Raw genomic sequence first — 14,175 nt, forward strand, 5'->3', positions numbered from 1 at the left:
TGGAAATGACATAAATAAATGACAAAACACGGTAAGACATTGTGCTGGAGATACAAATAACGTAACCATTTCTGTTTTTAGTCTTGACTTGTAACTGACTATAGAACTACTGCTGTTCAGCTGTTCTCCATTTATAGGTGATTAGAATGCACTCTCATGGTGGAAATTACAAGACAATTTTAAATGGAATAGAAACTTGCATTCTCTCGAAAATTTGCTAAAAGTTTAAGAGGTATAAATAATGTGGTATATGGCATTTTTCATTAAAAACATTTTGGAAAATGCTTTATTCATTTGTATCTCCTGCACAATATCTTACCGTGTTTTGTCAGTGGTTTATGTCATCCTGCCAGAAGAAACCTATTGGTCAAATACAAATACACTATGGCTCAAAATGTGGCATGGGAATGAATACCTTTGGCCTTAACTGTATATCTAGCTAAACACCTTATAAAAGCACCATTTAATATGCATTAAAGTACTAGCACGACTTTAGCAGCACCTATAGGTGAATGTCTAAAGACTGTAATTTAAAAGCTGATGATGAAAATAGCTCTCTAGGATGCTAACAACCAAAGGCAGAAATTCCCCTTAAAATGACTAAATAAACAAAAGATAGATACCAATAAATAATGTGTGAGGTGAGTTGTAGAAAAGGGCTATTTCACACATTAACCCTGCTTCTAAGATTACAGTGTAAATACGGGGAAGAAAACAAACATGATAGCCTCTCAACATCCCATCCATAAAGAGAGGCACTCTAAGCACAAGCATGTGGCTCAACACTGACAGCTCCAGTAATTCCAGTTCCATTCCTTAGAACACAGGAGGAACAAGTCTTCTTACTCAGGGTACTCTCTCTATGTCATGAAGGTGTGCAGAAAGCTCAGGTTACACCTAAAAAACTGAACCTGGATCAGCTTCACTCACCTCTATCCACAACCATTAGGATATAAAAACATTGGGGTCAGGTCAGGGGTTTAAGGCCACATTGACAAATGACATGAATAAGTGGTTGTGGAGAGAATAAACTGTGTGTCTTTATGGTTGAGATTTCTGAGGTATTATAAAAAAAACCTGTTTGGCTTTTTATGGTTAAGTGCACTGTCTCTGGTGTGTGTGTGTGTGTGTGTGTGTACAGGGCTAAAGGCAAATGGCTTTTGCAGGTCAGCTAGTGCACATGCTGACAGTGGATCTTCCCTTCGGCTTGATCCAGAAGGTCCAGCATCTCTTGAACGATGGCTTGTAGGGCTCTACCCAAGTCCACTTCATTGTAAGGCTTTCCAATCGGAGGCACATGGACGAACGCGGAGCGCCCACGACTCAGATACAGAGAGGTGTAGTAGGTGAAGTCACAGAGGTATCTGTCAGAAGAGAGACCAGTATGAAAATATACGTTTTTTTTTTATGAATGGTTCGGAAGGCATTGTTGAAAAACAACCACTTAAGTTGAACTACATGTACATAGAAATGGAAATCTACAAAGTAACTGCAGATCTGAGTTTCTGTGGATCTTTAATTCGGTTGTGTTTTCTGCTTTGAATTAGCTTATTAAACAAGCACTATTAACCAGAATAAAAAAGTCCTCTACTAGAGGAACACAAGACTGTGCTTCGAGTGTAAACACACAAGGAGAAAGTTATCCACACATACTCAGAGGCTTAAAAAGCTCTGGATCTTTTGACCTGTTGCACCATAATAATAATAATAACAACTTATACTTATATAGCGCCTTTCATAATACCCAAGGTCACTTAACAAATGAGGGGGGACGGGGGACTTGGGGATTAGGGATCAAAGGACTTATTGAAAAGAAATGTTTTAAGGTGCTTTTTGAATATGGGCTAGGGTCCAGATAGTTAGATCTGCAGCCACAGCCTAAAATACTTTCTACAAACACACAAGAACACAGCAGGAGGGTGTTCACCTGCCAGCATCTTTAGAGACGGACACTGCTACCCCTAGGCCAGAGGCTGTCACTCTCTTGCAGACCGATTCCATATCAATAACAGAGTCAATGCAGTCAGGGCCCCCCTCAATGCAACACTGAGAATGGGGACAGAAGCGGCTGTTGTCGAGACCCTTGTAGCCATGGTTACGACCACATTTCTCCAAGGTAACGGTGGTGGCCATACCAGAGACTCCGACATGGACCACTAACTGATACCCCAAGCAGAGAAACAGAAACATTAAAATATTGCACTTACCAAGGTGCATTTCATTGGAATCTTGAATAACTGGTAAGAAGGAAAGGAGGGAGGAGATCATGTATTGCTTTCTTACTTGGGGGTGGTATTGGTTCCAGAGTGATGGAACCAAACTCTGGACGGCCTGGTACTCAACAGGCACCTCGTATACATGCAGGTCTATGTCCTTTCCCAAGCCCAGCTTCTTCAGTTCCTTGTGACAAAAATAAGTTGCTTTTTTTCAAATCAGGATGTTAAACATATGACCCACGATCCAAAGGGAATTTGGAATGAGGATGGTTTGGCTGAATGCACTCAGTAGCCTTTAAAATAAGTAAAACCAAATCAGAGCAATGTACAAATTAAAGTGGACCTGAAGTACATACCTAGTTTATTTTTGCCAGCTAACTAACAAAATCAGCAAAAATGTGACAAAACACGACATTGGCATTGAAGAGCGAACGCAGCCGCTGGTGTTACATGAGTATGCCACCCTTCAGAAAAAGAAACATTACCTGTAATATATTACAAATACAGAGCCTTGCAACAGGCTGATCGATTCATTTATATTGGCAAATTACAAAAGCACATACAGACTGGTGACAAATGAAGGGAACAACCTTAACAAATGAATGGAGGAACAGAACGAATTCAGAGTCTTCCCTATGAGTGGACTGAATGATACAATTAACCAAGTAACACCCTAGTGAACATCCCATCATGCTCTGAGCAGGACCGGTATCCCTCAATTTTGGATCTAAATGACAAAACCTATAGTAAGTGATAGACAGAGCTCTCCACTGCACCACCAAAACACCAAATGAGCATCAACTCCAGTATAGTTCCACATACTCATAGAATCAATAGAAATGCACATTGAAGCTGTTCTGGTGGCTTGTGGAGGCCCAGCATTTTACTGGGACACTTTTTCCTTTAATTTGTCACCTGTCTGTATTTCAGTAGGCAATAATATTTTATTTCTATACTTATTGTATCTGACAAATATTTCACAACATAAAACCAATGTCACCTTACAATAATTGATTTAGTGTTAGTGTCTTAATAATTTTTTTTTCACATGAAAATGTGCAATTCAATAATATGAGCGAATTGGTCAGGGATACCAATAAATAATGCAAATATTTTGTATTCGCTTGTGGTCGTCTTTGTGTTTGTCTATTCAGTCTCTTAACAAATGAGCACACCCTCAATCGATAAAATTCTATGTTAATTGATTGAACTACATATTGATAAGGGAAAATATATTTAATATATAACACTATCTGTAGTCTGAACTAGAGTACATTTGAATTTTTTGCCCTAAGTGTGATCTTGACAGCCGGCTCCATAATACAGGAGAACTGGCCACGCCAGGTCCCATAAATATTGAATAGAAGCTTGTTTGACCATGGTCATGACCCTGCCACAAAGCAGCCCTTTGTTTGCATTTAATATCCTTATCAAGGCTGTCTAGACACCCTGACAACCATTGTCCCCACTCAATATCCCAACACAACCCCAAAGCACCACTTCAGCCCATGTATTGGTTATCTTATGTTATATGGCTATGACAACAACAGTCACAAATTGATTGAGAGAGATTTAATTGTCCTCTTAATACAACAAATTAGTTCTCCCAAAAACAATGCAAGGTATGTACAATTAAGACAGCTTTTCGTTAGTGTCATGGAAAAGGTATTAAGAATATTTTCTTTTCCAGTATACGTTTTTAAATCATTTTATCATCAGCGAAATAGTCGGATGTGAAATATGCAAAATGTACATACCTGGACTGCTACCCAACTGGCATTAATAGTGTGCTCTCCAAAAGGCTCAAAACCTGCACGCCCAGCATAAAAAAGTGACTTATAATCAAAGAACTCAAACGGCAGATTCCTGTGTGTAACATAAACAATTTAAAGTATCATCTTACTACCGGCTAGGGTCTCTCAAAATGCAAAATCCCTTAAAATGTGAACTATTGACTCATGTATTTACAAAAAAGTGACTGTGGCTCCAGTAAGGTTGAGACATGACTCTGAATCCAAGTACAATTCATGTCCAAGTCTGTTCCCTTGGGGACCCAGGGATCTGTCTGGCTGGCTGGGTGGTGAAAAGGAGAGAGCGAGGGGTCGCCAGCTGCTGGCAAGCTCTCTTCTTTTGTGGGGCCCTTGGTTTCCAAGCAAACTACACATCTTTTATCTCGACCAGCCCCTGCCTTCAGCGTGCCTTTGTGTCTGGGGGACAGGACAACTAGGGCATTTTGAAAGCTACAATATGTAAAATTTTCTTGAAATTTTAAATGTTTTATGTAAAACACAAGGAAGACAAAACAAATTGGCCAAAATAGCCTAGGCTACTGCATGTCTGAAATACGACTTTTACATTAGTCTGCTACATATCGTAGGTAGGGAAATACAATAACACATCATGCAATGTCTAAACTTACATTCAGTTATATTAATTGGTTCAGATCTTCGAATACATGAAAAACTATCTTGCCAATTTGACGAACACACAATTAAGGAATGTATACATGTATATGTAAAACGGTAAACTTTTTATATAACTCAGCTACCATGTCAGTTTAAACTTTTCAATATAGCTAAAGTCATTCATGAGCTGCACGCCCTAGTTTGCTTTTATCGAGGTTGACGAAAGAAAGTAGTTGGACTATCTACAATACAGTCGATCAACTAGTAGAGGAAAAAACACTGACCTGTTACAACAACAGTCCGCTTACTATTGTCCATATTCTTTTTAGCTAACTTGAGTATTTTCCTTTGTTATGATTAATTTGATTATGGAAGGACGCTTTTCTGTCTCGGGTTTTGCTGTCCTTTCACAGCTGATCGTTTGTTTCTCGAACTGCTTTTCGCGTCTCGTTTTCCACGCCGAGACTGACGTAATGACGTTGGTGGTGCCGGTTTCGTTAACTTTTGGACGACAACTTCCGTTAGCAGGCATTTGCCTTAAAATACATTAAGTTCAGTTGTTGAATAATTTGAAATCTTCTGTTATAATGGTACGTAGATATTTAATGTATGTACATAAATATGATTACTGTAATAAGTTGCTTGTGTTTCACCGTGAAATGGCTCCACACAGCAGAAACGCGTGGTTGTTTTGTTATACCATGCAGCTAGCTTGATTAGCGTGGCTTGGTTGACTAGCTAGCGATTACTGTAACATGAACGTTGATGAGTTGTTCATGAATTGCGTCCATTCTGCTCGTAGCTAGCTAACTAAAACCATGAAATAGATGGCTACCATGATAAACATTGCTTAAATCTTATGTCAGATTTTCCAGTTTCTGTGTAGCTGGCTATAAGACGAACAATGTAGCTTTAAGCCTCTTAGTGATTTGCATTGCTACCAATGTAGTTATAGTACTGAAATTAGTTAACATTTTTAATATCTAACTTATATTTGACATTTCCAGCTACCTCTATCTTTGTTGAAGACTGCACAGAACCACCCGATGGTAAGGGTTCAATTGTATTTTGCTCACCTGTTGTTTTTTTTGTCTTGTCAGTTAACTTTTTACCTGGTTGTTTATATACATTTGTCCTTAGTTTTTTGGGGGGAGATATGAAACCACAAAGCTTTAAATGTATTTCCAATTATTTCCTCTAATGCTCAGCTGGTAGAATTGAAGAATGGAGAGACGTACAATGGACACTTGGTCAGTTGTGACAACTGGATGAATATCAACTTAAGAGAAGTCATCTGCACCTCAAGGGTAAATGGTTTTGTCTACAAGTATTTGTTGATACTCGAGCTGTGAACACTGATTTCAAATATATATATGACTGCTTGAGAGTAACATCCAAAAATGAATAGGCTTCATCATGGTTCCGCCTTTTACTGAGAAACAAGAAAAGGAACCAGGCAAGCCTAGTTCTGCCAGCCCACGATTAGAAAGGATGAATGTTGTTGCCCTGGCTGGATTCGATCCGTGGTGTCCTGTGTGCCAGTCTTACACCACTACTAGTTCCCTACATTAACTAGCATCCAAACCAACAACAGGATCATTTCACTACATTGAACATGTTAAATTAGAAAGAGATTACTGTAGATGGCTAGCTAATAGCTGTACAGCACCTATCATGAAAACAATGACTCCAGTCAATCCATGGCTGGTTTGTTTCTTTAGAAAACAATGACAGTTGAATAGCCAACCATTACACCATGGAGACGCCGTGGTGAAGATTAGGCTGCCTGCAACATCATCCAGCATGAACAGTTTGGCAGGGGGTCATTAATCGTCTGGTGAGGCATATCCTTAGAGGGTCGCACAGTCCTCCACGTATTAGCCAACGGTACCCTGAATGTTGTTAGGTACCAGGATGAAATTCTTATGCTGGTGCAGTAGGCCCTGGGTTCCTCCTGGTGCAGAAAATTGCCCGGCCTCATGTGGCCAGAGTGTGTAGGCAGTTCCTGGATGATGAAGGCATTGATGCCATTGAGTGGCCCACATGTTCCCCAGACCTGAATCCAACTGAGAACCTCTGGGACATTATGCATTGGTGCATCCAACGCTGCCAAGTAGCACCACAGACTGTCCAGGAGCTCACAGATGCCCTGATCCAGATCTGGGAGGAGATCCCCAGGACACAATCCGCCCTCTCATCAGGACCATGCCCAGACATTGTACGGAGTGCATACAGGCACATGGGGGCCATACACACTATTGAGTCACATTATAAGATGCTGTGATGAAATTCACGCAAGTTGGAACAGCCTGTGATTTCAATTGTTTACTTCGATTTTTGGTGTGAGTTTGAATCCAGGCCTTAATCGGTTGGTGATGTTGGTTTCTATTGACCATTAAGTCATTTTGTTCTCAACAAATGACACAACGTACAGTAAAGATTTAGATTTTTAATATATTTCGTTCATCAAGACCTGATTTAAGTGTTCCCTTTTTCTGAGCAGTGTATAATGTAGCTACAGAAGCTTATAGCAAGCAAAGTTTATCCTGAACAAATCCTAACGGGTGATTTTTGTCCGTGGCGAGGATCGAACACAGATCACCTACGTGGCTGTTCGCATTTCGAACCACTACGCTATTTATCAATGGGTAGTCAGTCAGTCACCCACTCAGTCAGTAAGAGACATATTCGCTCTTCTTGGCCGGCTCTGCTTATGTGGTCTGACAAAAAACATCAGAAAAATGCCCACATCTACCCAGAAGATGGCACTATGGACGGTAGAAACATTCAGCTTGTAGGGGTGTGTCTGCTACGAATCCCGTGTAGGGCAGCCAGTAGAACACTGTGCCTGCAGCGCCTGAGGTGGTGGGTTTGATTCCCAATGGGGGTACGGGTTGGAAACGTAGGCACTCACTTGTGCAAGTCGCTCTGGACAAGGGTGTCGGCGGGGTTACTGGAATGTGGCCTTAACACTTGGCGTTGTTTAGGACGGCGACAAGTTCTGGAGGATGCCCGAGTGTTACATCCGAGGGAGCACCATTAAATACCTGCGCATCCCCGACGAGATCATCGACATGGTGAAGGAGGAGGTGGTGTCCAAGGGACGCGGGCGCGGTGGCATGCAGCAGAACAAACAGCAGGGCAAGGGCCGAGGAGGAGGCGCGGGCAGAGGTAAGGAGCCCTTCTGTCTGCAGGGGCAAATGAGAGCTATTCAGTCAAAGTAGGGCTGGCACGGTCCTTGTATAACCACGTAACCAACTTATGGCTGAGGGCCGCCGTGTGAACCAAAGCCGAAAGGAAGGCTAGACAGCTGGGCGTTTGTGCAGCTCTGTCTGTTTCTGCTCCGACAGCAACGCTGTGAGACTTTGCTGCTCCAACTACAGTTGGGCATTAGAAAATGTCTCCTTGGCTGAAATTAGTAACGTGTTGTAAAAGTCTTTGGTGTCCCGTGTAGCCTTCACCTGCTGGCTCCATGTTGAGGATGCACGTGCGGTTAGGAGTGGAGTACAGGAATGTTTTCTTTATTACTTTGTGTCTGTTTAGTTGGTTATTCTAATCGACCAATAAATGGAATTGCATGGCCATTGCAGGCCTACATTCACGCTGTGTGTCCGTGCTTCGTGTCCAGGTGTGTTTGGGGGTCGTGGTCGCGGCATGCCAGGAGTGGGCCGAGGCCAGCAGCAGCAGGAGAAGAAGCCAGGTGGTGCCAAACCTCAGGGAGTCAAGAATCAGCACTGAGGAGATAGAGGCGGGATATCAGAGAGAAGTGTACAGTAGGTTTCACAGTATGTCAACGCTATTGGTCCGTGGTCACAGTGGCTGGTGTAACAGCCGTCCCGGTTCCCTCTGCTGATTTGCTAGCCGTGTGATGAGCTTGACCTTATCTAATTGTGAGGCCACGCTGTGAGAAAGACAAACTAGTCCACGCAGATGTGAAAATGCAAGGTTGAGTTTTGAAATGTTTTTTTTGCCCTACTTATTGTCTTTGTTTGATTAACAATTTGGACCACCATTTAAAATAAACTCCCCAGTCCATTTTTGTATTGATATTTTGTCGATGTTCTTTTGTTTTATTGTGCCGACGGTCTTTCAACTGACTCCATCCGGTTTCTTCAGTGTAATGTCATCGGTGCAAAGCGCCCATTTTTGAAACCATTTTATTGCCTAGGAACAGAAAGACAAGTTGATTCAGTTATAGGAGGGGTAAATACCTTGTTACTTTAAGATGATGTCACATTTTTTCTCTTTCCCAATTTGCTGTTTCTATATGTACTTTTGTGAATTTTTATTTGCATGTTGTAACATAAAACAATGTTGTAAATTAGACTATTTACGTAAGAACATGAAAATAAATTTTTGTTGTTAAAATCGCTGTACTTTAATATATGAGAAGTATTGTGGCTGTTTTTTAATCAATTGAAGTGAACATTGTCTACGTTTAGGTTTAAGTAAACACAAGAAACCCAACAAAACTCAAACTTACTTTTTAATTTGCACTCACAGCTATAATCAAAAATATAAAACACAGCAGCTCTTTGACAAGAGGCTGCTGGAAGTTATGAGATGTAGTCTTTATTAGCCTACCTCTGACATCTGTTTGGATAAAGCCAAAGTGTTTCCTGCTTATGTCAATACCAAACTCCCTAAGCATTGGTTTTGTGTCCCATGAATGTTGCAAGACCAGTATACCACAGTTCCTTCCTGAAGCATACAAAACTACATATAAAGGTTATGTAGCGCTTATCTGACCGAATGAACAGAATGTTGTTCTCCAAACGTGTCTCATGGCATGAGGAACGCTTGTGTTTTCCTGCTTGTGGTGAATGTAATTAGTTTTTAACAGCACTAGGGGGACGTTGTGAAAGGTTCCATTAACAGGAGTTTCAGTCTAACAGGCTCTTTTTCTGACCTGGCTGGCATTTCTTTTACTTTGCGGCGACCTTAATTGTGAGAGATACTGTTCATCTTATACCTAAATCGATAGGTACGCAATTGCAATGTTTTTATGTCTTGGTGAGCCACAATTACACACCATTGTGGCAAGCTGCTATACGAAAGGTGTGTGTGTGTGTGAGGGAGGTACCACAGTGCTGCCAATCTCTTAAAGGGTTAGGGGTTATGTTTACTTTAACTAGAGCCCAATAGCCCTTCATCCACCCTCTTCAATCAACCAACACAAAGATTACAGGTAAAGTGCAAGATTAATCTAATTCATAATCTTCCTGCCTTTTTGACAACCAGCAAATTGTCAGTTTTTCTCCTTATACCCATTGCTTGCTTAACCAGGAAGTCACCTAATCAACGCGTTGAAGGAAACGCTGTTTAGACTGTTGACCTAGCACAAGGACTCCCCTGCCCGTCCACCCTTTCCCAGCCCTGGGGAATGCCTGGCCAACCGTCCACTAACCGGGCTCTGGAGTTAACCGTCCACTAACCGGGCTCTGGGGTTAACCGTCCACTAACCGGGCTCTGGGGTTAACCGTCCACTAACCGGGCTCTGGAGTTAACCGTCCACTAACCGGGTTCTGGAGTTAACCGTCCACTAACCGGGCTCTGGGGTTAACCGTCCACTAACCGGGCTCTGGAGTTAACCGTCCACTAACCGGGCTCTGGAGTTAACCGTCCACTAACCGGGCTCTGGGGTTAACCGTCCGCTAACCGGGCTCTGGAGTTAACCGTCCACTAACCGGGCTCTGGGGTTAACCGTCCACTAACCGGGCTCTGGGGTTAACCGTCCACTAACCGGGCTCTGGGGTTAACCGTCCACTAACCGGGCTCTGGGGTTAACCGTCCACTAACCGGGCTCTGGGGTTAACCGTCCACTAACCGGGCTCTGGGGTTAACCGTCCACTAACCAGGCTCTGGAGTTAACCGTCCACTAACCGGGCTCTGGGGTTAACCGTGCGCTCTGAAGTTAACTCTCACTGCACTAAAGGAATCATGAAAATGTAAAAGGATTTGGTCACCTTGAATCAATACTACAGTTAACTAAGCTTATATATATTATTTTTTAAATTATTATTATTTTTTTTTTTTTTACAGCTAGTTGCTTTGCTGAAATGTTAGCGGGGATAACTGGTTTTGACTGGATGGAAGGAGTGGGTTACAGTCCAGAGATGGTGGCTGTGCCCTCGTCTTCTCTCGTGTCCTCCCACGCCTCGTTTGCCCACACGCGCACCACTGCGCCAGACTGCCCAATCGCAGCCTCGCTCCCCTCCGTCTCCCGCGTGCGTCATGCTGCCTATTGGTGTTACCATGGAGACGGCTGTCAGTGCCATCACTGTGAGCTACCCGAGGATGCCGGCATTCTGTGGACGTCACTGCTTCCCTTGGGAAACGGGGCTATTTTTACTGCAGGGCGAAAAGATTCCAGCCTGCCCATGTATTTATGGAAACCTGCATTAGATGCAGGCGGCCAGGATAATTTTTCCTCCTTTTTGTTCTACAGTTTCACCATTCATGTTAACGCGAAGCTTTTCCTTTCCTGTAGTTTTGGTATATTTGTCTTTGGTGTAGGTGGGGAAATTAGATCATTTCTGCTTTTCTGAGAGAAGCATGTCATCAGGGCCATTATCTGAGGGTTTTCGGTGGATTTAACATTGTCCTTGTGAGACGTGATGTTACAGGACATTGTTTTCCTTAACGCTGAATGGACTGATTTGAGACATCGTAGGCCTTCAGCATGTGTCAATGTCCAGACCCTCAAGACTGCTTTGATTCCGTTTTGCTTCTGCTTTATGGCACCACTACCAATTCAAACACAAGTGCTTAAACCTTGCATATTTGTGTTGCTTAATGACATTTTCTTACTTGACCCTAGTGTCTTAAAATGTACTCTCATATCTTGAAGCATACATGAAGTGGAAGGGTATGTTGAAAAAAGGCAGTTAAAAGCACTGCATTTGTTTTGGCACTGAGGGCAGGTCAACTTTCTTGTCTGAACCACAGGATTCCTTCCAGACTTAGTTCACTCCAATGATTCATGCTTCTTTTGACTTTCAGGGAAAATCATCTGTGGAATTATTCTAAAAAGGGTGGTTTGAAATGTGAACACTGATAGGCTAAACGATGTGGTATATGAGACTGTATACCATGGGCATGACATCACTTTTTAACTGCTCTAATTGTGTCGGTAATCAATTTAGCGGTCGGTAACCAATTTAGCGGATACTCTTAACTGTGACGTACTGGTCATACAGCACAACCTCTTGTGCCTTATTGCTTACTGATACTGAACTGCGTGCCTTGAACCCTACTCCGAAGTTAGCTGTCACAACTACTCTGATTCGAGTTATACAGGTAAATCTGAAATTTCACATAACAAAAATAAAATAAGGTATCCATTTTAAATCAATATTGAAATGGATGCCAATACCCAGTGAAGTGAGACAACATGGCCCGGTCTCCCTTACATCCCACATACAGTCAGGTCTGGAAATAAGTGGATACTGACACAGGTTTTATTGTGGCTGTCTACCAAAATATATTCAAGTCACAGTTAAATAATGATAATTAAAGTGCAGTCCCTCAGCTTTAATTGGAGGGTATTCACATCCAAATTGGAGGAAGGGATTAGGAATTACAGCTCTTTAATGTGTAGCCCCTTCTTTTTCAAGGGACCAAATGTAATTGGAGAGTTGACTCAAGCTGTTTCATGGACATGTGGGCTATTCCTTCGTTATTAAATGGTCTGGAGTTGATTCCAGGTGTGGCATTCACATTTGGGAGCTGTTGCTGTGAACCTACAACATGCAGTCAAAGAAGCTCTCAATGCAAGTGAAACAGACCATCCTTAGGCTGTAAAAAGAAATGCATCAGAGAGATAGCAGGAACATTAGGAGTGGCTATATCAACAGTTTGGTTCATTCTGAGAAAAAAAAGAACACACTAGTGAGCTCTGCAACACAAAAAGGCCTGGATGTCCACGGAAGACTAGTGGTGGATGATCATAGGATCCTTTCCATGGTAAAGTATCATTATCCAGGTCTACCATGAAGAGAAGACTTCATGAGAGAAAATACAGAGGGTTCACCACAAGGTGCATTCATAAGCCTCAAGAATAGAAAATCCAGATTAGACTTTGCCAAAAAACATGTAAAAAAGCCAGCCCAGTTCTGGAACAGCATTCTTTAGACCGATGAAACTAAGATCAACCTGTACCAGAATGATGGAAAGAAAAGGGTATGGAGAAGGCTTGGAACGGCTCATGATCCGAAGCACACCACATCATCTGTAAAACACGGTGGAGCAGTGTGATGGCATGGGCATGCATGGCTTCCAATGGCACTGGGTCACTAGTGTTTATTGATGATGTGACAGAAGACAGAAGCACCCAGATGAATTCTGAAGTGTATAGGGATATATTGTCTGATCAGATTCAGACAAATTCAGCAAATTTGATTGGACGGTACTTCACTTTACAGTTGGACAATGATCTGAAACATACTGCCAAAGCAACCCATGAGTTTTTTAAGGCAAAGAAGTGAAAAATTCTGCAACGGCCGAGTCAGTCACCTGATCAACCTGATCGAGCATGCATTTCACTTGCTAAAGACAAAACACATGTCCCTGGGTGTAAGGAAAAGGGCTGCTTGCTTTTTTCCAATCTGAAAATTAATTATTCATGTTTTCTAAGAATTATTGCTGAATTTATGCTATACCGCTAATCATTATCTTTCCATCAGGTTCTCCCCACACATTACTTATTTGCATGCCTTTTAAAAAGTGAGATGAGAGTGAATGGAAAAACTCTTAATGTCAGTTTTGTGGACCTATTTTACCTTTGAGTATATTTTTTTCTAGATCTCATGGATGATGATGAATCAACTGGTTTTAGATTTCCACCTTTGTGCTCAGTTGTGTGTTGTGTGGCTGTCAACACATCTGACGAAAATCAAAAAAACACTGTCAAGTGCTTGAGCTTAGTTTTGGTTTGTGGCTTCAAGAGTGTGTGTGCGTGCGTGCGTGTATGTGCGCGGCAGTATTTCAGGAACCGTTGCATGTGAAACTACACATTTACCTGCTTGCACAAAGGTTTTCCCCCTTAGCCGTGAGTGCGGAACATCACCTACACGTTGAAACTGCGTCATGGGCCAACTGGAGGGCACATCACTGGAACAGAACTGAAGACCGGTACCATGAAACTGCTGCAGTAGCTCATTTTAACGGTAAGACACTGCAATACGCTTACTTTGTTCCTTTCAGCCTTTACACCTTTTTACAGTGCTGGAGAATGGCCACACAGAACATCGCAGGCTTCAGCCACCTGGGGGCCGGAGTCTTCAGTGCTGGAGAATGGCCACACTGAACAGGGCAGGCTTCAGCCACCTGGGGGCCGGAGTCTTCAGTGCTGGAGAATGGCCACACTGAACAGGGCAGGCTTCAGCCACCTGGGGGCCGGAGTCTTCAGTGCTGGAGAATGGCCACACTGAACAGGGCAGGCTTCAGCCACCTGGGGGCCGGAGTCTTCAGTGCTGGAGAATGGCCACACAGAACATCGCAGGCTTCAGCCACCTGGGGGCCGGAGTCTTCAGTGCTGGAGAATGGCCACACTG

General features: G+C 42.6%; 2 protein-coding genes across 2 annotated transcripts; one reads left to right on the plus strand and one right to left on the minus strand.

Annotated features, from left to right (window-relative positions):
• LOC105026206 (pyroglutamyl-peptidase 1) lies at positions 1–5,013 on the minus strand. The gene is made up of 5 exons (XM_010897513.4): positions 4,906–5,013; positions 3,974–4,026; positions 2,284–2,400; positions 1,928–2,160; positions 1–1,364 (listed from the first exon to the last, which is right to left on the minus strand). The coding sequence occupies exons 1-5, from the start codon at positions 4,937–4,939 to the stop codon at positions 1,172–1,174; spliced, it is 630 nt and encodes a 209-aa protein (XP_010895815.1). The 5' UTR covers positions 4,940–5,013; the 3' UTR covers positions 1–1,171.
• A 93-nt stretch (positions 5,014–5,106) lies between these two features.
• lsm4 (LSM4 homolog, U6 small nuclear RNA and mRNA degradation associated) lies at positions 5,107–8,660 on the plus strand. The gene is made up of 5 exons (XM_010897515.4): positions 5,107–5,211; positions 5,629–5,670; positions 5,830–5,928; positions 7,609–7,792; positions 8,250–8,660. The coding sequence occupies exons 1-5, from the start codon at positions 5,209–5,211 to the stop codon at positions 8,357–8,359; spliced, it is 438 nt and encodes a 145-aa protein (XP_010895817.1). The 5' UTR covers positions 5,107–5,208; the 3' UTR covers positions 8,360–8,660.
• Positions 8,661–14,175: the final 5,515 nt, after the last annotated feature.

The sequence above is a fragment of the Esox lucius genome, chromosome 8, assembly GCF_011004845.1.
Source record: "Esox lucius isolate fEsoLuc1 chromosome 8, fEsoLuc1.pri, whole genome shotgun sequence".
Lineage (NCBI taxonomy): Eukaryota > Metazoa > Chordata > Actinopteri > Esociformes > Esocidae > Esox > Esox lucius.

Bases quoted from the DNA above. Each gene is read 5' to 3' on its own strand.
- lsm4 (XM_010897515.4), top strand. The intron at 5,929-7,608 runs GTAAATGGTTTT...GGCGTTGTTTAG, and splicing joins AAGTCATCTGCACCTCAAGG to GACGGCGACAAGTTCTGGAG. The intron at 7,793-8,249 runs GTAAGGAGCCCT...CTTCGTGTCCAG, and splicing joins AGGAGGAGGCGCGGGCAGAG to GTGTGTTTGGGGGTCGTGGT.
- LOC105026206 (XM_010897513.4), bottom strand. From the start codon at position 4,939: ATGGACAATAGTAAGCGGACTGTTGTTGTAACAG. The intron at 2,401-3,973 runs GTATGTACATTT...TTTTGTCACAAG, and splicing joins CCAGTTGGGTAGCAGTCCAG to GAACTGAAGAAGCTGGGCTT. The intron at 2,161-2,283 runs GTAAGAAAGCAA...TTGGGGTATCAG, and splicing joins GGAACCAATACCACCCCCAA to TTAGTGGTCCATGTCGGAGT.